General features: G+C 51.6%; 2 protein-coding genes across 2 annotated transcripts; one reads left to right on the forward strand and one right to left on the reverse strand.

Annotated features, from left to right (window-relative positions):
- Window positions 1-1,898: 1,898 nt before the first annotated feature.
- CHCHD4 (coiled-coil-helix-coiled-coil-helix domain containing 4) lies at window positions 1,899-9,046 on the reverse strand (the record flags this gene model as incomplete). Its single annotated transcript, XM_084248023.1, has 3 exons — window positions 1,899-2,197; window positions 4,362-4,460; window positions 9,025-9,046. 3 exons carry the CDS (start codon window positions 9,044-9,046, stop codon window positions 1,899-1,901), a joined length of 420 nt encoding a protein of 139 aa, XP_084104149.1.
- A 535-nt stretch (window positions 9,047-9,581) lies between these two features.
- Window positions 9,582-24,010, forward strand: TMEM43 (transmembrane protein 43; the record flags this gene model as incomplete). Its single annotated transcript, XM_084247824.1, has 12 exons — window positions 9,582-9,686; window positions 12,837-12,986; window positions 13,803-13,937; window positions 14,570-14,664; window positions 15,730-15,779; window positions 16,010-16,079; window positions 16,855-16,925; window positions 17,809-17,930; window positions 18,172-18,246; window positions 18,724-18,825; window positions 21,687-21,804; window positions 23,808-24,010. 12 exons carry the CDS (start codon window positions 9,582-9,584, stop codon window positions 24,008-24,010), a joined length of 1,296 nt encoding a protein of 431 aa, XP_084103950.1.
- Between the last annotated feature and the right edge of the window lie 777 nt (window positions 24,011-24,787).

Below are 24,787 nucleotides of genomic sequence, written 5' to 3' on the forward strand. Positions count from 1 at the left end.
AAGAACTGAATCCTGACCCAAACCAGCTGAATGATTCTGGAAGGCCTGTCAAGCCTTGACTAGAATCCTGGCTGACCCCTCGATCACAGCCTGTGAGACACTATGAGTGTAGGGTAAAGAAAATATCAGGCTTTTCTGCCCTCCCGCCATCAGGATAGATGATGGATCCTTGTCCTGAATGCATGCCTGATGGCGGGCACCTGGAATAGGGTGTGGGCATAGGTAGAAGGGATTCAGCTAAGCTGAGACTGTGCTTTTAAGGGCGGCATCAAGGGGGGACGCCAGCAGCAGCAGCAGCACCAGCAGCAGCAGTAGAAGCCGAAGCAGAAGCCGAGAGAGAAGCCGAGAAGCAGCAGAACGAACTCTAGAGAGCCCAGATAGAGTAAAGACTTGCTGGGGGCTGGGAGGCCTGCCAGCCTCCCAGGCCCCCAGCCTGTCATATGCCTGGTGAACCCCAAATAAAAAACCTGCAAAACTACTGAGGACTCTGACTCCTCCTTTACCCGGTCTGCATGGGATCAGAAAACCTGCACTGTGCCCGTTCCTGCCCTTACAATGAGTCAAAGGACCCAGGTAAGCTATGCCCAGATTCATGAGCAATAGAAGTTATAAGGTAGTGTTTGTTGTTTCATGGTGTTAAGTTTTAAGCAATTTTTAATGTATCCATGGATGACTAACATATTGTGGACAAATGAGGCATTACTTCGTCTCAGTCTAAAAATGGTCTAACTGTTACCTCAGGCAAGTTACAAGAAAGGGCTTCGGCTCCCTTTCTTCAAATGGCGAGACTTCCCATCTCACAGATTAACAGTCATGTCTGTAGGAAGGCATCTGCTCACAAAGAATTGGCAGGCTTTGAACTCCACACAGAAAAAAAATTTTTTTTTTGGGGGGGAAAAAGATTTATTGTTGTCTTACTATATAAAAGATGCCCCATGTGACAAAAAGGTGAGGTAGACACTGATGAGGTTTGTCAGTGTGGGGTCCTTGGGTTCACTCTGGGAAAGGTTTCACCAGAGCTCCCTCAACACAGAAAATTTTAAGACTCAAATCTGGTTAACCAGTATCTTCATAGAGAAATTTCAATTAAAATTTTCATAACTTTTATGTCCTTATATCAAAAGTATTTTTAACTAGTAAAAACAACACATTCAAAATGAGGTAAAAATCATGGTCTCCTGTTTATTGAATACTTAATTCAAGCCTCGCCTCACCTGGCTGCTACTCTGGTCACAAGTAAGTCCCCACCTCTCAAGAACACTGCATCTGAACACGTGAGACAGAGCCAGTGTGAACGCAGGGCTTAGAAATAACAAGAACAGCAAAAAAAAAAAAAAAACAACCCAGCCTTTCTCTTCACTGAGAATGGGATTGTGGATCAGTGCAAATATGCACTGTCAAGATGGATTTTGGAAAATAAGAGCTGATCATCTGGCCTCTTCTATCAGGAACAGCCACTCGCCAGCATTTCTAAGGAAGATATTTTGTTTCTGTTTTATTTCCCAAAGGGGTATAAAATCCACTACAAGTGAAAAGATGAATCAGAAGAAATCAGCTCACTTACAAGAGATGCTCCCAGATAATGATTTTTGCTCGCTGAGATTATTTAGCACATCATTTTAAATAACAAAATTTAGGGCAATCTGACAAAAAAATTCTAAAGTGGCCAGCTACATTTGCTGATCATTTTATATGAGACATACATACATAAAACCCCATTTTTTTTTTTCAGTGTATTGTCAAGGGACCAAGGGCCCTGATGATCAAAATAAGTTATTTTGCACATTACAGTACACAGAACAACAGGAAAAGACATGTTCTTGGAGAGTGATGGAAAGGCATTTTGCAAAAGGTTCGTATCACTCTGAAGTGGAAGGACTGGAGTCTCATGGCTTTCATTAGCTCGACCCCTTCTCTTCTTTGGTTGCAGGGGCTTCACTGTGAGTTGTTTCCTCTAAATGTTCTGCTGGCTTCTTCTCCTCATCTTCCTCATCCTCCTGGGGATAGAGATCCGGGTATTTCTGCATGCATTCCTGCATGGCCCGGAACTGATCTACACAGTCTGAGCCCTTGACATCCTCCGTGCTATAGTGGAAGCAGGAAAAGGCCGACTTGAACTGTTCCCCACAGGGACCGCTGGCCATTCCCCCAAGACATGGACAATTCCAGTTAATGTCTCCATTTGGTAGTATCAACCCTGGAACAGCAAGATGGGCAAGGAAAATGTGAGAGATGTTCTCAAAGGCTCCAGGAAAGCAAAACCGTCTCCATTTTGTGGGTCCAGAGTTTCACAGGCCATTCAGAAGGTACAAAAAAGTATGAACTGCTGCCTGGCAGGCACTGGACTGTGGGTCTAACTCTTGAGGTGGGTGGGCTGAATGTCTGCATTCCTGGAGAGAAGACACCATCGACCTCTTTCTCTATGTGCAACACTGAGCAATGGTCTATACCACCTTCTGGTGTTGTGGCTGTGCTCCAAGAACTGAACACTGAAAACTACTTCGTTCTGAGAAGAGGGTATCACCTGGACGGTTAGTGAGAAGCTTTTTGAAAGTGAGAACACTTAAGAATCTGAGGTATCACTCTTCTCCTTCCAGTCTCTGCACCTCTCCCATACAAATGATCAGCACTCCCCACCCCCATGCATCCTGACCCTTAAGTCCCTCTAGCTCTGTGGCTGCCTCAGCAGCTCAGGACAGCGCAAGGACCAGGAAGATGTCCAAGACCTGTTATACAGCAAAAAGGCTAGCGGCATACCAAAGCACAGTTCCATTTTTATAAAATGAAAGAGCTAAAGAAAGAGTAAATGTAGGGCCTCCCTGGTGGCTCAGGGGCTAAAGACACAGCACTATCAAGCTATCACCAGCCACTGTAGCACAAGTTCGATCCCCAGCTGGCGAGGGAGCTGATCCACATGCCACAACAGACCTCTCCTGTCTTGACCACTGTTTCCCTCGGGAGTGTTTTTCAGTTAATCCACCTGTGCTGCTCCCCACTCTGTCTCTGGTGAATCCTCTTACCCCCATACCTCTGGCCTACACCCCAGTTCTTGTATGCATAAATAAATTTAAAAAAAAGAGAGAGACAGTAAATGTATTAACCAAACCATTCAATTATACATTTATGTTGTAAGGCGGTGGTTATTACAGATGGATTTTCATTTGCAGTATTATACAGACCCTATACTTTTTTTTTTAAGATTTATTTATTTATTTATTTATTTATTTATTTATTTATTTATTTATTTATACAAGCACTGGGTACAGTCAGAAGCGCGGGAGGGTGAGAGAATTCACCAGAGCCAGAGCGGGGAGCAGAGCAGGCAGAAGGACCGAAGTACACGGCTGAGGGGAGCAGCGGGCGGCAGGAGAGGTCTGCGCGCCATGTGGGACCCTCCTCCGGCGGCCGGGGAGCAGCTGGGGATCAAACCAGGGCTGCAGAGGCCGCGGGCAGCTTCGCAACCCAGGGCTCAACCGCTGCGCCACAGGGGAGGCCCTAGACCCTATACTTTTTGAACCTTACACCTTTTCATATCTTAAAACCTGTTTGCATCTAAATAGCATTTCCTGGTTTTCTAAACACTTTCAAGATGATGGAATCATTTTCAGCTTTGTGATAAGCACAGATGCAGCATGTTTCCAAACCTGCAATCAAACGCCCGGCATTCTAGCTTCCTTGACCATTCCCACCTTCTCCCAACCCTCAGCTTTCCTACCAGTCCAGGAGAGCTTAAAGGCGCTCCTATCTTTTTGATTCTATGAACACTGATTCTGCCATCCTGGCAATCTTAGTTAATCCACACAGGTCTCAGCCACAGAGCTGGGTGCTGGCAGGCAGGCAGCTGGCAAACGTTGGCAGCCTACTTGCAGTGTAGAGTTCAGATCCTGGGTCCCCTCTCTTGAGTGACCTGTCCATGCAAGGGGCTTGGTGGACCACCACAATGAGAGAATAATGACTTCACCGCCTCACAGAACCAGGTCTCCGGCTCCTTATGTGCCTGCCTGCCAGCAGTCTTTAGATGTGGCAGAAATCCATCTAGTAATGTGGCTGAGTGGGAGGTTCCTTGTCACCTTAATCTACCAATAACTTCTGGGATCCAATGACACCTTCCCCCCAAAATGTAACTGCTGCTAAGCATCCAACTAGCTTAGGTCAGTGCCAAAACCCAGAAGGGAAGAGGCAGAGAACTCCAGTGAGGACTCTTATGGCCAGAAAAGTGCATGAGAATGAGGGTGGGAAAGCTCAGCACAGTCCCTGGCACCTGAACAAGTTCACCGTCCTGAGATGGTTCACGGCTGAGACGAGCATCTAAAAACCCAGTCCTGACAAGTGCGAACAAGGACTTTCCCTATATCACTCACCATGCTCCTCATACGGATCATTGGGGTCGTCGGCCACCAGCTCTGCGTTGCTCGGTGTTTCGTGGTCTTCTTTGGTCACAAATATAATTCGATCCTTCCCTAGTGTTTAGAGAACAGAGGAAGAAATGTTTCATTCAAGAGCAGTGAATCACCCCTAAATCCAAAGTAGCCTCACAAACCACATTTGGAGACTGCCCTGTGAAATCTCAATGTGAGGGGGCCCTCAAACTGCCTTCTCTGGTCTTTGTTATGGAATCTGCAAGCCAACTGTCTGCTCAGTGCTCGCAGCCGGAACAACTCTACCATGGTTGTGGACAAAGTGTCAGGCAGCCACCTGCCCCCCATATGTATCTCCAGGTGAGAGGTGAAAAACACCCTAATCCAACCGATGCAGACAAGGAGCAGTCCTTGCTCAGAACTCCATGGTGTCTGACTGTCCTCACGATTTCCCAGCAGCCCGTGAACTCTGCATCCATTTGCCATGTCTCCCCTCTCCCCATGCCTCGCACGGCTCTGCAAGCAGCCAGCATCCGGCCAACACTGGTGGAATGAAGAAAATGCCAGACTTGACTCCACAAGGAGCTCATGGAGGTATCACTCATGGAGGGGGTCGGGGGAAGGGATAGGATGGCTGGGGTTGGGGGGAAGAAGCATAAAGTAACAGAAGACTCGGTTGAAGCCCTTTATGGGTTTATCCACAGGGTTCACGCTGCACAGAAATACTGGGCACTTGGCCAAGGTGAGAAGGGCACACACATGAGCGCCCAGCCTGCAGTCTGCAGCCCGCTGTAGCCCACTCAGCCGATGCAGTCATGCAAGTCTATTCAAGATGCCCTCTGGGGAGAAAGTCCGTCACCTGCCTCTGGAAAGCTGAGGACCCAGCTGGTCTAACAGTGCTCTGGCCAAGACTCCTCGAGATCCCTTGGCCCCTCATGACATGGGAGAAAAGGGTGCAGCTCCCCTCAGCCCACTAGCCTGGGAGGCGCTTCCCAAGCCCCAGGAAAGACTGCACGGAGGAGGAAGTGCTCCACGAAGTGCTGATGTGATTAACTTCTACTCTTTTTTAGAACTACCACCCAACCTAGACCTAGCAGGCTGGGTGGGAGAGTCGGGACTGTGGTGCTGCAAGGAGCAGCAGCAGGAAGCCAGCCCTTCATGTGCACAGCATCTTGGTCTTGGCAGGCAGAGGGCCCCAAGGCTCCTGGGAAGCAGACTGGTGGGTGCCAAATGCATGTTTTATCAGAAGTTTCTCCTTATGGGAGGTTGGGTGAGCACAGAAAAAACAAATCAGTTTTGGCTGAACCAGGATGGGTGCACTCCAGGATTCATTTCAGCTAGCCTTACCGTGACCCTATAAAGTTGTATCACCCTCAACCCTTTATACAACAAACTAAGGCCCAAAGTGGTCACTCACAATCAACCAGTTGCAATGGCGAGGCAGGCACTTCACTATCAACTCCACCCAGAGCTCTTTCCCCTACACTGTAGCAGTTAGCACCCCACCTTCCTAAAACCTATGGCCATCAGCTAACCACACAGCAGGAATCTGTCTGATATTCCCATAAGGAGTGGGGTGGGGGAGCACTTGGACGAATCTGACCAGTTTTCAAAACACATGAAATTAATCTGCAGAACTGCTGAATGCTAAGCAGGATTAGTTGTGCAAATTTCTCAGCACAGCTCTGACAGTTTTGTTACCAAGATCTCAGCTCAGTCCAGTCTAAATGGTAAGCCCAGTCTCAGGCACCCAAGGCAAAGGGTCCAAACTGGCCATACCTTACCAACAAAAGGTGAATCAGCCTTTTTGCCACATCTGTACCACTCATGGGCTTCACAGGTAACTGTGATGTACAGCCACGATCAGGAATCTCAGGCCTGGTGCAATCCCATTGAGAATGTTCCAGGCCCCTTCCACAGGGCAGAGTCCTCTCATATACCTTCCAGGACAAACCCTGTAGTGAACAGTTACACCACTGATCACAGGACACACAGGACATAATTATATCTTTACTCACTTGCATCCTTTTCAAAGCTTCTCCAACTGTCTGCTCATTTTATCCTCACCAATACCATGAGGGGATATTACTTTATCTTTTTACAGAGACAGAGGAAGTGGAGACCCAGAGGGAAGAAACTACACACAGTAAAGTGAAGGCAGAGCAAGAACATGAACTCTGGCCTGAAAGATCCCAAGGATGCCACCTTATATGCCGCCCACTGGGTGCCTGTCCCACCAGGTCTTATTTACTCCCAACAGATACAGCTGTGAAAAAAAGAAACAGTCATAAGAATGCCAACTTAAGGGGTAACCTGCTAGATTAGTAATCTTCATGAAGTTTCTCTAGAGAAATAAATAGTAAGACACTTAGGATTTCATTTTCAAGATAATCTAAAAATGCTGATATTGATATAAGAATAGTAGAGATATTGATAACCACTTACACTCTTAGAGTTCCAATCAAAAGATTTTAATGATCACATATGTTGGCAAAAAGGGATGCAGGTGGACTCAACACAGAAATGACACCTTTCTAGCCAGGGAGGGCCATGTGACTTGCAGTGACCATGCATGCAGCAGTGACCGGCATGCAGCAAGCGAAGGGCTCTAATCATTCTGAGACTGGCTCTGAATGGCTGAGGCCATCAGATAGTGGAAACAGTTAAATGAGGCTGGCACTAAAGCATATTCTTTGTACAAGGGCAAGTAAGTTTCAGTCAAACATCATCTGCCAGCACTGTTGATGAGTGGTGCGGTTAGATTCACCCATTCATCTGTCTGGTTTTACAGTTAGTTAAGACAACAGGCTAATGTTTAGACCTAAGTGCAGGTTTCTTAGACATTTACATAGTAAAAGAAAATTTTAAGCACCAACATGAGAATTTCTGTCCTTTATAATTCATATATGACCCAAATTTGTGAAGCAGTGATTCCCTAATGTGGGAATGACTAGAGGCAAGGAACAAGATCCAGGCACTTTGAAGCTGAAAGATGGTCACAATTATTTTTGCTTGGATAATTATGGAACCAAAGTGCTAGTGAGAGAACCAAACCTCAACTGAGGACCCCAGTGGGGCGCCACTGTGCTCCAGTGAGACCTTTGACCCAGGAAAAGACAGGGATCCAGGCTTTGGTGGCAGAGCAACAATTGCCTCTCCTTCCCAGAGAACCTATGACTCCTATAAATCCTCAAGGACAAGGAGGGGCCTTATTTATCTGCACAACCATATATCAAAAAGACTAAAAAATAATTTGCTAAGTGAAGAAATCAATTAGAGGCTCAGAAAAAGGAAATAAAAAACAAGAGGCCTGCAGTCTAACAAAATGGTAAGGTTAGAGGACTTCTGTTCACAGCACAAGTATTAATCCATAGAAATAGTCCTCATTAGAGACAGCAGTGAGTACTATGGCTTTATGGCCCAAGGAAGGAGTTCTAGAAGCAGGGTGGGATGCTGTGGAAATGCTCAGCATTTTGGATTAAGTTGTTCTAACTTTTGAAATGTTAGAACTCAATTCTAACATTTACTAGGCATCTGCATTGTGCCTGGCCCCCGTAGGCCCTCTCCTTCTCTGGGCAATAAATTCCCTGAATTAAAGTGAGGGAACTGGAATAGTCACCAAATAATTTCTGGGTGAGTTCCAACTTTGTAGCCTTTTATTCCTAGGTGTCCACTAGCCCCATTACCTGGCACAGAAAAAGTGCTTCATGAATATCTGCCGAATGAATGGCCACCCAATTTCCCCCTCTACAAGTCTGGAAACTGGAGGGGTCAGGTGGTAGCTCAGGGACAACAAGTCAGTTAGTGGCAGCATATGGGGACCAATCTCAGCCAGGACATTTCTGACCTAGTGGGAAGAGGTAACAACAACCGAAGCAGCAAGGTGGGTGAACCCATCTTTGTTGAGGGGGATGCAGGAGGGGTGTTTCCAGCAAAAGGCTCCCAGGAATCTAAGCGACACCTCATTGAATATTTCACTGCAGTTCTGGATCCAGACTGCCAGGGTTCAAACCTCAGCTCCAAGGCTTATCTGCAGTGGTAAGCCAATTCACCAATGTCTTAAAAAGTTTAACTCTTCAGTAAAATGCGGGCAATAACAGAATCTATATTTATAAAGGTCGCTGAGAGATCAGTGAGAAAACCCAACAGAGCTCCCTGAACAGTGTCTGATACTTACTAACGGCTCAAAAACTGCTGCCTTTGGTGGTCCTTCCACCACGCCAGCATTGCGCCCAACCAGTGTGGCAACTTTTCGGGACTCTTAAAAGGTGCATGCAAATAAAAACACGTGGAGTGTGGGAAGAGCGGTAGTAATAATAAATTCCCAATTACGAGCTAAAAGAAATGTGCGTAGCACTTCCTTACACCCCTCGGGCCTACATTAGGACTTCTCCCACGTGCTAGTCCCTCTAAGCTCCAGGTTCGAGCCTCACAGTGACCTTGGGCCAGCCTCGTTCTTCCCGTAGTCTGGGTTTTCTCATTTGCAAAATGGGGAAAGCGACCCCGCCGCTCAGCCCGCCTCGAGGGTCCCCAGGAGGATACTACGGGCCCAGTCCACTGCGGGGTCGTGGGGCCTGGGGGGCTCTGGGGCCTGCGGGAGCTGTATAGGCGGGTGTCCCCTGCTGGCCTTCGTAGGCCGGTCTCTATGGCAGCCCGCCCTCCCTACCTTCCTGCCGGCAGTAAGACATGGCTGCAGCCCGGCACGCAGACCTAGAAGCAGAAGCCGCAGTAGCAACAGCGGCGGCGGGTTCACGTTGTGACCTCTCCTTAGGTAGGGCGGGCGGCTCTGAGGCCCGCGCGGACCCGCCCCCTCCAAGTCTGCCCGCCGCGCGCCTGCCTCCGCGCCCTCCGAGCCGCAGACCAGACCCGCAATCCGAACTACATTTCCCAGCAAGCCGCGCGCCTCTTGCCCACTCTCCAGGCTGTATGAACTACATTTCCCAGGATGGCTTGCAATGCGCAGACGCATCATTGAGGTACCGGCATGTTGCAACGCTGCGGAGAAAGCGCCGGACCCCGGACTTCATTTCCCAGGAGTCCTTGCGGCTCACAGGCGCAGAAAAACTGGGGCGGTGACTCTTCTGCACCTCCTTCCTAGTTCTGGACCGCGCGCGGATTTTCGCCGCTCTCGGGCAGGAAGAAGGTCGCTGAACTTCGCATTCCTGCCGTAAACTCATCTCCCAGCTGAGCAGAGCGAAGCGGAGCGGCGAGCCGGGTCCCACCATGGCCGCGAATGTGAGTGTCTCCCGATCTGTCGGGCCACACCCAGACTCCCCCATCTCCCGGGGCCTCCTCGCGCCCGAGGGGGAGCCTACGTCCCGTCTGCCGGTCTGACCGTCGTCCGTGCAGCCTGCTCCTTCCGGAGCCCTCTGCTTGCCTGTGCCCGTGGCTTCCGGCCGCTAGAGCGGCTGTTCATCTCCCTCAGCCTGTCCACCTCATCCCCGGGTCGCGCCTCTGCGGGGAGAAACTAAGGTGTTGCTCCGGCCTGGTCTCTTCACCGGTGTGCGGCGCCTTCCACCTCCCTCCTTTCATTCCCAGTACCGCCCGGGCCCTTGGGGTTCTCAAATTTGAGAGAACCCAGGGAAAAGACCAGTCGGCGAGGAAAGGGTGGGACGCTGACCCCAGGGGGAGCTGTCCAGCAACCACGGGCACAGCTGTCCCGTGGAGGGGCGACGTGTGTAAACGCAGGCCATGATGCTGCAAAGGGTCGGGCTGGTTTGGCAGCCAAAGAGCTAGGATGATGGTGAGAGGGGGCGTTTCCCTCCCGCGGACCCTCCTCTTAGCGTGGATTTGGTTAGAGACCCTGGCTGAAGGCGGTTTCCTTCTCAGGGCTGCTGACCTCTCCTCCCCTGGTCGGCCTGGAAACTTTCTATTTAAGCCCAACAAACGGAGCAGCACCTCCCATCAGGGTGCTGGGTGTGGGTGAAGCTGGTGACTCACCACCCCCTCCTCTGTGAAAGTGCCTCAGGAGCCAGCCTGGGCGCCCAGCCAGTCCCAGTGTCCTAGCTACCCTCCCCTGGCCTGTCACACCCTCCTTCCAGGCCCCTCCTTGTCCCTGCATCCTCTCTGCCACCCACACTGCCTGAGAAGCTAGGGTTTGTGTCACCCACAGCCCTAGAACTCTGCCCCTGGTTAGAATTGTCCAAGAAACTTTGAAGACTTGAATGCTACACCTCAAAAAGCCTCAGAGGTGAGCCATGAGACCCAGCTCTGCCAGGGGAGAGAGCGGTCCAGAGACCAGCCTGCCCCCAGCATGTGGACTTCAGCCCACCCCATACCACCACCGCCATGGTTTAAAAATGGGGAACTTCCCCAGCAGGGCAAGGCACTTGCCGAACTGCCTGTGTCCTGCAAAAGGTGCTGAAGATGGAAGACTTTGAAATCAGGCAGACCTGGAGACAAATCCAGATTTTTTTTTGTCTCAGTGACTATGTCTCAGGGTTTATATTTCCTCATGGAATTGATTGCTCTGAAGTTTGAGCTTCTGCTTTATACAATGCCTGGTACATTAAAAAAAAATTCTATCTTCACAATCTAGGACTGGTGGTCCTGGTAGTCAGAGGCCATCTTGGGTATGTTGGGACCTAATCTTCACTAAGGAATGTAGATGAATTTGGATATCCTCTGCTGCCAAGCTTTTGTTGATTCATCCAGTCTTTGGGTGCACATTTGTAGGAGTCACCAGGTAGTTGAGGAGGAGAGATCTGAAGATGGTAGGGTGGAGCAGGGAGGCAACAGAAATCTTAATCAGTATCTTAATCAGTATAACAATTGTCCTGTGAAGGAGGTACTATTTCTGTCTTCATTTTATAAGCGAGAAAACAGGATCAGAGAGGCAGAACAACTTACTCAGGGTTACACAGCAAATAAATGACAGAGCTGGGATTCTAACTCAGTTTGTCCATTTCCTGGGCCTAAGTGTCCACCTGTGTTCCCACCCTCATTGCCCATTGCTTCTGAGCCCTGAGCTCAGAGTGCTGGGATTGTGCAAGGAGCCAGTGTCCAGATAGAGAGCCCAAAGATAGCCTTGAGGGCAAGGAAGACAGGCACAGGAAGATGTCCTTCCATCTAGGGGAGGCCAGTGAGACATGATACACTTGGCTCACATTCTGACCAAGTTCCCAGCAAACATGGAGGATCACAGAGGAGATCTTGCCTAAATTCCCATAGGTGGTACGTGGTGGAGCCTAGACTCAAACCTAGTCCTTCTGGCTGTAGATTCTTGTCCTTGACAACAAGACTGTCCATCAGAGTGGACTCACTCTAAACCATGCTTCTGTTATGAGCTGCACAAAGCCTAATCCGCTGTCTCTGGAGTTTGAGGCCTACCATGAACGCATGTGGAAGTGCCTAGCTGCCCTTGTTCCCACACCACTGGTCTCTACATCCCAGCCAGAGCAGATGGGCAACTGTTCCTCTAGAGCCACTTCCTACTTTCTCACTGTTGCTCAGACAGTTCCCCCCGCCCAGGATGCCCTTACCCCAGGGTCTATCTCTGAGCTCCTACTCAAATGTCCCCTCCTCCAGGGAGACTGCCTTGATTCCCAACTGGAAAGGGTCAGTCCTTTAACATTGGATCCACCCTTGTTACTAGATATTCAACATGGTGTGGCATTGTTTGTGGCTGTGTCTTGATAACTCTAATGCCTTTCAACCCCTTCTGTAAGTAACCTCACAGGGCCCAGCATGGCCCTCAGAAAGCCTCAGAATTAAGTTAAACTTAATTCAAAATATATCTTTAATAACCTCTTGTAAAATAGTCCAGAAATTTCTTTAAAAACACATATCCTGCCTCTAGTCCAACAATTCAATTGTAGTCTATACCTGATACCCATGGGAAATGAAAGCTCATGTCTACAAAAGGCCTCTCACATGAATTTTATTGGAAGCATTGTTCATAATAACTTAGAAGTAGAAACAACCAAGATACCCATCCAACGGTGAATGAATCAACAAATGTAGTGTACTCTAAATAGAGCCCTAATCAACCATAAAAAGGACCTGATTACTGATACATTCCACTGTGTCCATTAACCTCAGAAGCATGATGCTACCAAAGGCTCTGGATAGAAGAGAGTTCATGCTATCAATATATGACTGATCGTTCCATTGTTATCATGTAATTTGATATCTGTGCATGTTTCAAAATTCAGCTTACTTAAAAAAACTAAATTGTTGGGGCTTCCCTGGTGGCACAGGGGTTAAAGACATAGTGCTCTCAAGCTATCATCAGCTACTGCAACATAAGTTTGATCCCGGCCAGGGAGCTAACCTACATGGCACAACCTCCTCTCTTGCCCACTGCTCCCCTCAGCACTGTATTTCAGTAGATCTGCTTGTTCTGTTCCCCTTGTTCTGTCTCTGGTAAATCCTCTCACCCCCCACACCCCAGTTCTTATATGCATAAATAAATACATCTTTTAAAAACAAACAAAAAATGAATTGTTGCTCTAATTTTCTAAAATGTCTTTTTCTCAGTATTCCAATACAAGTAACAAGAGAGAACATATGAAAATTACAACGGACCCCCAGCCAGGCTTCCTGGAGCGGCTGAGTGAGACCTCCGGTGGGATGTTTGTGGGACTCATGACCTTCCTGCTCTCCTTCTACTTAATCTTCAGCAATGAGGTATGATGCTGGGATCCCTCTGTACAGAGCATAGGCCCCCCCCCACAGAGTCTGGGAACACAGGCAGCAGAGACTGGATTTGGTCATAATGGCTTAGGTTTTAAAGAATTCTTTCTGTGATGACCCACCTTGCCACTGGCATAAGTGGCTCACATGCCGCTTATATGGCCAGCTTTGGGCATGGTTGGATCCAGGTGTTCATGCTGGGCCACCAGCAGTCTCCATTTCTTCATCTAGTGGCTGTTTTTCTCTGTTGTGAATTTTTTTTTCTTTGCTTTGTAGAGGCACATATGGCCCAGCAACTCCAGGGCCACTTGCAACCAGCTTAGCAAACCCAGAGAAAAGGGGGTAACCATCTCTTTCCCAATAAGTTAAGCAAACATGGCAGGGAGAGCTTGGCTTGGGTACAGTCCTCTCTGAACCAGTGCCTCTGGTCATTGGACACATGTTCTAATGGCAAGACTTGGGTCACATGATTTGGACAGCAGATCAACTGTGCAAACCTCATGAACTGAGAGTAAGGGAGCAGAGGAGAAGCCAAAGAAAAATGGGGGTGGGGCACAGGGAGGCAGAAGCACCAGCTGTCCCCACCACGGGAGCAGTGCTGAGTCGATGGCGCTTTGAGAAGAGGCTGCTGGGAAAGCAGGAATCCAAAATTGCAGACGCCACCCGACCACTTGTTAGACCCCAGTTTTTAGCTGTATGAGGGGTAGGCCAGTCGCAGTCCTGAGACCGCAGCCGGCCCCGTGCGCCAAATGAGCATGGTAGTACAGCCTACACCTGAGCCACTGCAAGCTCACCCCTCCTTGGTCACAGGGTCGTGCGTTGAAGACGGCAACCTCCCTGGCCGAGGGGCTCTCGCTTGTGGTATCCCCCGACAGCATCCACAGCGTGGCCCCAGAGAATGAGGGGAGGCTGGTGCACATCATTGGGGCTCTGCGGACGTCCAAGGTAAGTTTGACAGTGGTTGCTGACCAGTCAGAAACATGGGGCACACCACTGGGTATTGTATGGTTGAGGATGTTAAACATGGTTAGTGGACACATTTGGTGTGAACGCCAACTCCACCAATCAGTGGATGTGTAGACCCATCACTCCTGAGTCTCAGCAGCTTCACCTGTAAAATAGGCAGAATAATTGTAACAAACTCGGGGGCCAGTGTTGAACACTTGGAGGTATTAAGTAGCTGACCTGACGAGTGCCTGGCACACAGTGTGAGCTTTACAAATAGGTGCTGAAAGAATTGTGATTAGCATGTGTGTCTGGTGCAAGGCTACACAAGTTCTCTGGTTATCAGGCCTCTCCTGTTTGAACGCTGAATCCTCTGTTGTTGCTCACATCTCAGTGCAACCGGAGCCTCTTCTGTGAGGTCACACCTCGTGGTCACAGGTGCTGGGTGCTGGGAATTTGGGGCAGGTGGCATCCTGAGGTTCTCTAGCACATAGCAGTGGCACACTCTCCACTCCTGTCCTGTTCTCTATACCTGTTCATTTCTAAGCCAGCCTTCCCCAAGCCAGGGATTCTGGACTAATAGGAGTCTTGTTCTTTATGTATCTTGTTTGTTTGCTCGATTCTTTTTACAGCTTTTATCTGATCCAAACTATGGTGTCCACCTCCCAGCTGTGAAGCTGAAGCGGCACGTGGAGATGTACCAGTGGGTAGAAACTGAGGAGTCCAGGTGAGGTGCCGGGAGGTCAAAAAAGCAGTTGGGGATAAAGATAAAGGAGATATAGATGTTAGGATAAAATGGAGATGGCTTTTATTTTGACACTTCTGAATTTTTTTTTTTTTAAGATTTATTTATTTATTTATTTATTTATTTATTTATACAAGCACTGGTACAGTCAGAAGCACGGGAGGGTGAGAGAATTCACCAGAGTCAGAGTGGAGAGCAGAGCAGGCAGACTGATGAAGTACACTGCTGAGGGGAGCAGCAGGCGGCAGGAGAGGTCTGCGCACCATGTGGGACCCTCACCTGGTGGCCGGGGATCGAACCGGCGCTGCAGAGGCTGCGGGCAGCTTTGCAACCCAGCACTCAACCACTGTGCTATGGGGAGGCCCTGAGACTTCTGAAATTTAAAATGTAAAATCTTCCTATGAGAAAATTGTCAAAATATCCCAAAGTAATTAGCCAATCATCTTCTGTTTGGAGGTGGTAGAAATCCAGCTCAGAACAGCTTCCCTTCTCTGGGAAGTTCTAGGGACACCCATACTTGAGGCAGGAATCTGACTGCGAGCAATGCCCTCCCATGTGGGTTCCATCTCCTTGCCTGTGAGGGCAGGCGGGCTCCCAGCATGTGTCCTGTCCACTCTAACAGGAGCTACAGGGCCAGACTGGGGTCAGCTGGAGCTGGAGTGGGGTCAGCCCCACCTGAGCCACATAGGATGGGGAGACAAAGGCAGCTCAGCCTGGAGAAGGGCAGGTATAAGGTACCTTCCCTGGGGCTGCCCTGGAGAAGGGGGTGCAGCCAGATCTCTGAGCCCAAAGGTGGGGCTGTGACCCCTGGTACAAGCCAGGTAGAAGCAGATTCAGCTCAAGGTGAGATAGTGCTTTTTTCCAGTCAGGGCTTCAAGGACAGCTGGCTGCCCCAGAGTAAGTGCCCTGTGTCTGGGTGTGGACAAGGGCTGCTCCACTTGGGGAGTCTGACCTGGTGACTCCAAGTTGCTTTCAACTAGAGATGCTTAGAGATGGGAATGGCCTAGGTGTGAGGGGCTGACCGGACTGCCTGTACTGTCCCTGCAGGGAGTACACGGAGGACGGGCAGGTGAAGACGGAGCGGAAGTACTCCTACAGTGAGTAGCCCTACCCTGCCCTGCCCCCGCCCCCGCCACTCCCAGGCCTGCAGCTGATGCCTGTGCTCACGTGGTCTGTGGGCTCAGCTCTTCTCCCATGCATCCAGCCAGGCTCCAGAAGCTGCTCCTTCAGCACCTGAGGGGTCATGGATTTGGATAAGAGGACTCAGGCCTCAGACCTGTGGCCACTCTTACTATGGTTTCAGCGCTATTCCTTCTCCCCACGACAGACACTGAATGGAAGTCAGAAATCGTCAATAGCAGAAACTTTGATCGCGAGATTGGCCACAAAAACCCCAGGTGAGAGCTGGGCCCTGGGCGTGTGTGCAGCCTTGCCTGGCATTGCCAGCCTTGGCTTTTTCAACTGAGTCATGGGGTTGAATTGACGAAAATGTGGAATGTGGTTCTGAGGCCAGCTCCTGTGCTGGACACAAGGAACACATAGGCAAGACCAACTCTGCCCCCAAAAACTCCCCTCAGACAAGTCAGGAATATAAGGCCTGGGCTGGGTGCCTGCAGACATTTGCCTGAGGGCAGTTTGAGGGAAGTGTGTCATGAACAGCGCTGAGGCTGGGAGGATAATCAGGAAAGGCCTTCCTAAGGTCTTCTGAAGTTTTGGCGGAGGGAGGTGAGCACAGGGATGGGGTGTTGAATGGCATGCCCTGGAGTGTAGCTGTAGGGTGGGCTGCTTGTAGTGATGGGCAGGGCTGTGCCAGGAGGGGCTGGAATGTGCACCGTGGATTTTGGATGTCCCTGGGACTAGGGGAGGTCAGGGAGGGCGTGAAGTCCATAGTAGGTTCATCTGACAGCTGCTGGTGGGCCGGGGCAGGCTGGGAGGGGTCTGGGCAGGAGGGTGTGTAGCTCTGGGGAAAAGGATACAGAACGAGGAGCCCAGGTCCAGGGAGACTAGTGTCCAGGGGGTGGAGCAAGTGGAGTAAGGACAAGGTGTCTCAGTGCTAGACTGGCTAGACTTGTAGCAGCCACCTGAGTGGGCTCCTTGCCCAGCACTACCAGACTGCACCCCACTGGTGCCCACCTCACAGATGGCTCCCCTTGCCCACCCCACCCCCCACAGTGCCATGGCAGTGGAGTCCTTCACGGCAACAGCCCCCTTTGTCCAAATTGGCCGCTTTTTCCTCTCAGCAGGTAAGTCTCGGGTCCCTGCAGGTAAGCTAGTAGGGCTCTTCCGGAACTCAAGCCTCAGAGGGCTAAAGGGGCCCCCACTGCCCTGGATAGTCAGCACAGTTCCCAGAGCATCATGCTTTGGACCAGCACATCCCCAGACGACAGGGACTCATGTAGAACACCCCACATGGGTGAGGTTCCTCTGAGACCTGGCTTGTTCCAGAGGACTTCCAAGTACTGCCTGTTCTGACCAGACAGCCCACAGCTCTTCCTCAGAAACCAATAATCTTGGAGACTGCTCCTAGGCATCCAGCTCTGAGCTCTTCCCCATGTCCAGTGCTGGGCCAGGGAGCAGATGGTTCATCACACCCCAGTGACCCCAAAAGATGCTTTCAAGGGATAGGGTATCACCATTAGCCACACCAGCTCCTAGGCCTCTGTCCCTGGGCCTGACCCAGGCAGATGGGAGAGATGACACTTAGGGTCTCAGTAGAAAGGTGAAGGAGGAAGCCCAGTGATCCAGGGCTGGGCCTGTCTGCCTAGCCACTGTGCTGCTCAGCTAGTCCTGCTGTGCCAGCCAGTCCTGGCCACAAGTACAGTCTGTGCTGCAGTGGAGCCGGCTTGGACGCAGAACCAATCTGAGGCAGAATGGGCACAGGGCTAAGGCCACGCTTAGAGCTGTGGTCACTCGGGGGGAGGAGACGGAAGGCTTCCTGGCAACATGGAGGGGATAGGTTTGGAGAAGGGCGCTCTGAGTACAAAGACCCTGAAGAGGTAAGCTAGGAGGAGGCAGCCCTGCTGGGAGACATGTATGGAGCGTGGTGAAGACTCTCAGGGTGAGGGGTTGCAGATGGAGGGGTATTCAGTGGGCACACCGTTGTTTCTAACCACAAGATTCTCTCAGGCCTCATTGACAAAGTTGACAATTTCAAGCCGCTGAGCCTTTCCAAGCTGGAGGACCCACATGTCGACATCATTCGTCGAGGAGACTATTTCTATCACAGTGAAAACCCCAAGTATCCAGAGGTACAAAGGGGACCCTTTGAGCACCCCACTCCCTTCTTCCTTCCTGACAACACACAGGAGTCCATTTTCTACTTAAAACTTTGATTCATTTCAGTTGAATTCACAGCTGTACTTAGCAAATGCAGTTGGAGGGGCGAGGCGCTCTATGTGACAGGACCACCTGGGCAGAGGATTCCATGTGCTGTGAGGCCAGACTTACTGCTCCCTGCCTCACTCATTCTTCTTCTTTTCCTACCCCTAGGTCGGAGACCTGCGAGTCTCCTTTTCCTATGCAGGGCTGAGCGGCGATCACCCTGATCTGGGCCCAGCTCATGTGGTAATTTGGCTTACCCCGGGTAGACACTGTCAGGGCTCCCTAAACCCCCTGGACTCAATACCCTGGACAGTGTTGTGAGTGCTCTGGCCCTCCCTCTAAGAAGTGCATGCCGGTGCTCACACTCCCATAGTCAGGCCAACATATTTCAGGGACCCCTGTCCGACAGCCATCCTGTGGACCTCTGTGTCTAGAAGGATCTCCTAACGATGCCTAATGAGAGTTCTTCCAATCACATGCATCCTTTGTCCCAGCCCCCATTTTTTGCTCTATAAATACTTGGTCTTCATTCCTCAGCCTGTCATGTGCAGTCCCACCTCGGCCTCTGCTGCCACCCAGGAGCCTCCCTAGAACTGTGAATGCAGCAGCTCAGCCAAAGATCTGGGGTGGCAGGTCTCCCACTCACTCCCTGGCTGGAGGATACTGGGACCGCCTGGGCTGATCACCTTCCTCAGCTCTAATACAGAATTCTTTGACCAGGTCACCGTGATTGCCCGACAGCGGGGTGACCAGCTGGGCCCATATTCCACCAAGTCTGGGGACACCTTGCTTCTCCTGCATCATGGGGACTTCTCAGCAGAGGTGAGCTGCTGCTGCCCCTTGTGCATGCTTTCCACTGCCATCTCATGGTTATTTAACGAGCTCTTGCTAGTAGTGATCATGGCCCATAGAATGAGGCAAGAAAAAGAAATGGGCACAATCTCCCCATGTGTGCTGATGGTGCTGGGCATTGAGGGCAGAACAGTGAGCAGAACAGGCTCTTCCCCTTCATCTTGGGAAGAGAGATCCATCCAAAAACAAGTAAGTCAGGGCCTCTATACTGAGTGTTTTAAAGGGGAGGTAGAAGCTCTGAGATGAATGTACCCCATCACAGAAAGTCTTTTGGACAGTGGTTGCAGGCCTCTCTGACTTAAATTTGCTGTGTCTCAAATGAAGAGAGAGAAGGTTCAGGTTCAGGTTCAGGTAGTTCAGGCAAGAGTGGCCATCAGACGGGCTCACTGAGTCATGGACACCTGGAGCAATGGTGTGGCCACTGCCCAGAGAAGAGGGGCAGGGGGTGAACCTGCTTGAGGGTGGAAGCGCCTTTGGAGGGGTGCTGCTGCATTAGGAACATTGGTGGGGGGCCAGTGAAGGAATCCGAACTATGAGTCCCAGGGGCAGGTGAGCGAGGGCGAGTGCCCTGCAGATGGCCTTCCCCATCTGTGAGATGGGAGGGCCATTGTACACCTGAGCCCCAAGGACAAGAGTGCGGATCTGGTCAGTTGCATGCCTTGAAGTTAGCCTCCCTGCTCTGGGAAGGGGAGGTTGCTCTTTAACAGAAAATTGCCATTTTTACTACATTGTTGATGAGCACTATGTGTCACTGGTGGGACGTTCTGTACTGGCCAGAATGGGACTTTGTACCCAGAAGGGCTAGAAAGGAAAAGGCACGTGGGTGCCAGAGAGTAGCTGTGACCCTTTCACTTGTTATTAGGCCCTCAGCTGTCACTCCTCTCACTTGAACCCCCAGCCCCAGGAGGTACGGTGGTCCGGGAGCCGCGCCCCTCCCTTATCTGACTGGGATGAGGGTGTGGTCAACCTAAGCCCAGGAGCCTGGTTCCCAACCTGGGGGTGGGGCTGCCACCTCCCAGCCTGCTGGGCGGGCACTGTGAGTCACCCTCTCCTCCAGCACCTCTCAGCCCCGTAGGGACTTTCTAAAATTAGGAGGCCTTCTCCAGGCCTCACGCACTCTCCCTCCCTGAGCTCTAGCACCACCCCAGACTGCTAGCCTCCTGCAGGTCTCAGAGCTGCTCTCAGAGAGAGGTGTTATGGCTTGGGGCTCAGATAACCCCCCAGGAGAGAAGGTTCTGACAGAGCACTGGTGCCTACAGCTTACTTAACCACTGGGGTGAGACCTGGCACACATTACTTACCCTTCCAGAGCCTCAGTTCTCCTGCTGTGCCCTAGAGATGAATGTGCCCGTGTCGTCATATCATTTTGAGGATGAAATGGGAACTCGTGAAGCACTGAGGATAGAAGCTGCTCCACAGCAGCAACACATGTTAGCTGCTGTCACTGATAGGTGGAAAGGGAGCCTGCGTGAGATTAGGGCCAGGGCGGCTCTGAAATGTCACTTGGGCCAAGACTGAAAGAATGAGTAGGAGTGGGCCAGGCAGGGCTGGGCAAACATGCTTTAGGCAGAGCGCCCACATGTGCAAGGCCCTGGGGCAGGACTGGCAGCCCAAGGCGGGGTGCTGGGGTCAGGGCCTTGCAGGTTGCTGTGCAGAGAAGGCGGTGTGGGCGGGTAGGTGGTGGAAGCAGGGAGGTCCATGGGAGGAGGTAACAGCAGGGTCCCTATGAAAGACGGTTTCAGCATGGGTGAGGGGTAACTGTGAAGAGGAAGAGTTGGGGAAACGTGGACAGACCCCCAAAGTGTTACCAGAACTTGCTGACCACGTGGGTGGGAGGGGGTGAGGGGCGGACAAGCCAGATGTGACACCCAGGTTTCTGCTGCATGTGGGTGAGGGTATAGCATTTGCTGACGTGGAGGCTGGGGGTCGGTGTCAGACCTGCCAACACATTGAGTGGAGAGTCACATAGGTGATGGAGCCCCAGGTGAGACCCAGAAAGGTGTCAGAGCTGTAGCTTTAACTGGGGGCACTGGCATGTGGATGGGTTTCCCTGGAGAGTGTAGACTGAAGAAGCGAAAGGATTTTAGCGCTAAGCGGATGGATGGACAAACAGGCAGAAAGCAGGAGGTGAAGAACAGCAACAAGACTGGGAGGGAGCAGCCTGAGAAGCTGTTCTGGAGGGAGCTTCCCGGGGCTGTGAAAAGAGCGTCCAAGATGAAGGGGTACAGACAGGAAGCATCCCTCCATGGCCAGCATGCTTATCTGGCTCAAGACTGTGAAGGAGTCTTGAGTGGGAGGAGGGCAGTGGCCCCAGGGTTCTCAAAGGAGGAGGGCTCTGGGCCTCCCCGGCAGCGCAGTGGTTGAGCGCTGGGTTGTGAAGCTGCCCGCAGCTGGTTCGATTCCTGGCTGCTCCCCAGCCACCGGAGGAGGGTCTCACATGGCGCGCAGACCTCTCCTGCCGCCCGCTGCTCCCCTCAGCAGTGTACTTCAGTCCTTCTGCCTGCTATGCCCCCCGCTCTGGTTTGGTGAATTCTCTCACCCTCCTGCACTTCTAACTGTACCCAGTGCTTGTATAAATAAAAAAATAAATCTTAAAAAAAAAAGGAGGAGGGCTCTGATGTGAAGAGGGCCCGTCCCTGCCACTAAGCTCTGTGGCTGGTTCTGTGCTGTGCCCAGTGGCAGGGGCAGCCAGACATGGTGGCCAATGTGCCTTTCCTCCTACTGGTCTGTTCAGCATGTCCAGTGGTTCCTTGGTTGGCACAGCCCCTGATCACCTGCCCTGCAAGTGGGTCAGCAGGCAACTCCCTGAGACATGACTCCCTTTCCTGCAGGAGGTGTTTCGTAGAGAACAGAAGAGCAACTCCTTGAAGACTTGGGGCCTGCGCGCTGCTGGCTGGATGGCCATGTTTATGGGTCTCAATCTCATGACACGGATCGTCTATACCCTGGGTAGGTGTGAGGGGATCTCACCCACCCTCCTGCAACCCCACTACCTCCACTGCTTCTCACGTAGTGGGCCGTCAGCCTCCCAGCCTGTGGGGTGTTGCCTGGGGCAGAGACCAGCCTTAGCCCCTCTCTGCTGCTCTGGCTTTGGGAGCAGTGGGCTGAGGAAGGCAGGCAGAAGAGACAGATGCTTCCAGGAGATAGGGGCAGGGCTGATCCCCAGGAGGCAGGTCTAGTATCTGGGACCTGAGGTGCTGACTCCCTCCATCCATGTGTCCTCAGCTTGCTCTTCCAACAGAAGAGCTTGGGGAGTGGCAGGCGGGCTTCTTGGCAAGGCAGCCCTGCATCTGCAGTCTGTGAGGTCAGCTCTGCACAGCTGGGCAGGCCCTGCCTCTAAGCTTCTATTACCTCACTCCTGTTGAGCAGATTTTTGTAAAATGTTTGCAGATAGGAAGTACGTAGGACCTGTTATGGGTCCTTCCCCTCCCTGAGACCTGGGCTAGATTTGGGGCAGCCAGCCTCTCACGCACAGGGGAGGTTACCAGGCTGCTCTCGCCATGTGAGGTTGGCATCGCCAGGGGTGACCCAGCCAGGCCCAGGGCTGAGCCCAGGGTGATGAGGAAGTGCTGGGCCTAACTGGACCTGGGAGCATGGCTTTCCTCCTGAGCCTTTGCCCCAGCACGTCCTTGTGCAAGCAGATGGTTCTGTCCAGCCCTCATTACGCCCCAATAGCAATTCTCCCCACTGCCCTTTACAGCCAAGCAGTGGTTTGGCAGCTGTACATGCCAGGCTGTCAGAGCTGGGGACCACCACCTTCATTTTACAGATGGGGAAGCTGAGGCACAGGAAGGGAAGGACCTTACCTCCAGGGCCTCCTAGAAAGCATCCAAATGGTGCTTCTTGGGAACCATTCAGGAGAGACCAGAATTTAAGCAGAACCCCCGTGTTCCCTCTGCACAGGCTCAGCTTCCCCTGGTGGAGATGAGGTTGTGGCTGTCTCACCGGGCCCTTCTTTGAGTCTCTGACCATCTGGTCCTCTGATGCTCTTTCCTGGAATGTGGGTGCTCCACACTCAGGACAGAACCTAGCGGGGAGGGATCCAGAGTGCAGGTAGAACCTTCAGGAAACGGCAGTGCAGGAGCATTCATTCATCCCTCCGTGCCTTCTGCAAAAACTGTCTGGGGGCCTGCTGTGCACAAGACATTGCTCTAGGCCCTGGGCCCCCCCTAGGACAAACAAGGCCCCTGTCCTTTCAGGCTCAGCAATGGCTATGAGCTTGGCTCAGACAGTCTTGGAGGCTTTCTAGCTGTTGGACTTAAGGCGAGTTGAACTCCCTGGGCCTCCGTGACCTTGTGGTCAAAGAAGGTTGAGAATAGTGCCATCTTAGAGGTGGATGTGAGAGCTGGATGAGGTGGTAGCCAACACCATGAACTCTTGCTTATTTTGAGGGCCCAAGAGGCACAGGGGCCACATGGAACTAGAGCAAGAGGTGCCACAAGGTGGCCTTTGGGGGGCTTTACAGAAAGGACAGGGCACCAGAGTTTGCTCTGCAGGCCCAGTGGCAGTGGGATCTGGGGCCCCCTGGCAATTGAGTGATGATCCCCCGTGGATAGCAGTACAAAATGCCAATCTGGGAAGGCTGGATAGAAAGGCTGGGCAGGCCAAGAACAGAGTAATTCCAGGTGGGTTCAATTGGATTCTAGATTTTATCCTATTGGGCCAGTCTCTGGGCCCTGCTGATAACGGCACTGCTCCTTGGTGAGTGTGCGTGAACAGGCCAAGTTTAGAAAGCACTTCCCTGCCTTCTCACAGTGCTGGATGCCCAACCACACAGCTTCCTGCTCTTCTGGATCTTCCAGCTCTCCCTAGGGAGGGGGTCTGCTTTCCACTATTACCCTTTCTCCCCTTACCCACCTGCAGCCAGGGTCCAGCCTTGTCTGGAGGCAGGAGCCATTGCTGACCTCGTGAAACAGAGCATGGTGGCCTCACTGCCTTTCTCTCCCCCGCAGTGGACTGGTTCCCCATCTTCCGAGACCTGGTCAACATTGGCCTGAAAGCCTTTGCCTTCTGTGTGGCCACCTCGCTGACCTTGCTGACTGTGGCTGCTGGCTGGCTCTTCTACCGGCCCCTGTGGGCCCTCTTCATTGGCTCCCTGGCCGTGGTGCCCATCATTATCGCTCGGACCCGGGTGCCTGCCAAAAAACTGGAGTGAGCCAAGCCCTGGCAGCCACCGAAACCCACATGGATCCTAGGACCTCAGGATCCAGGTCACCCCACCCCCTTCAAGCGCCACACCCGGAGTACGAACCCGGATCAGTTTTGGATTCTGCACCCACTCTGCTCTTCAGAAGGCCTGGCCGACAGTGCGCATGTGTGTTTCGTGTTTGGTGTCCTGCAGTTACGTCTTCCCCACTCCTTTCTTGCCAGTGAGCAGCTTTGGAGCAGAGGGCAGCTCTTGCCTAGCAGCATAACGAGCTCTCCGCTTGTTTCTTTCCTTCTCCTGGGAACTCACCGAGTGGCCGGTTCATGTTTCACCAAGCCAGTGTCTGCAGACAAGGCGTCGACATACTGCACCTGCTGTCCCATCACTCCCTGTCCCTCATTCTTGGAGGCAGCAACTGCACCCGCCATGATGCTGCAGAGCCACGCTTAGCAATTGTTAGTCCCAGCATCACTGAGATTGACTGATCAGCACAATCCCCACCATGCCAAGTTTGTGGCTACAACTTGAGTTGGCGCTTAAAACAGGAAAACCACTGAAGGTGGCATGAAGAGGAAAACGGACATTTACTGGGCTGTCCCGGTATTCTGTAGTTTGGCAGGACCTGTCAAGTGAGTGGCTCTGCAAAGCCCTGGTTCATTTTCTCTCTGTTACTTCGCCTTTTCCTTCTACTCTCCCCCTGGAGGAAGTTGTTGGGGAAAAGATTTTAAAAACAAAAAACCTGAGTGATTACCATTTCAGACTGTTACAGAAAAGCACCCTTTTTCT

Source organism: Talpa europaea (genome assembly GCF_964194135.1).
Source record: "Talpa europaea genome assembly, chromosome: 11".
NCBI lineage: Eukaryota > Metazoa > Chordata > Mammalia > Eulipotyphla > Talpidae > Talpa > Talpa europaea.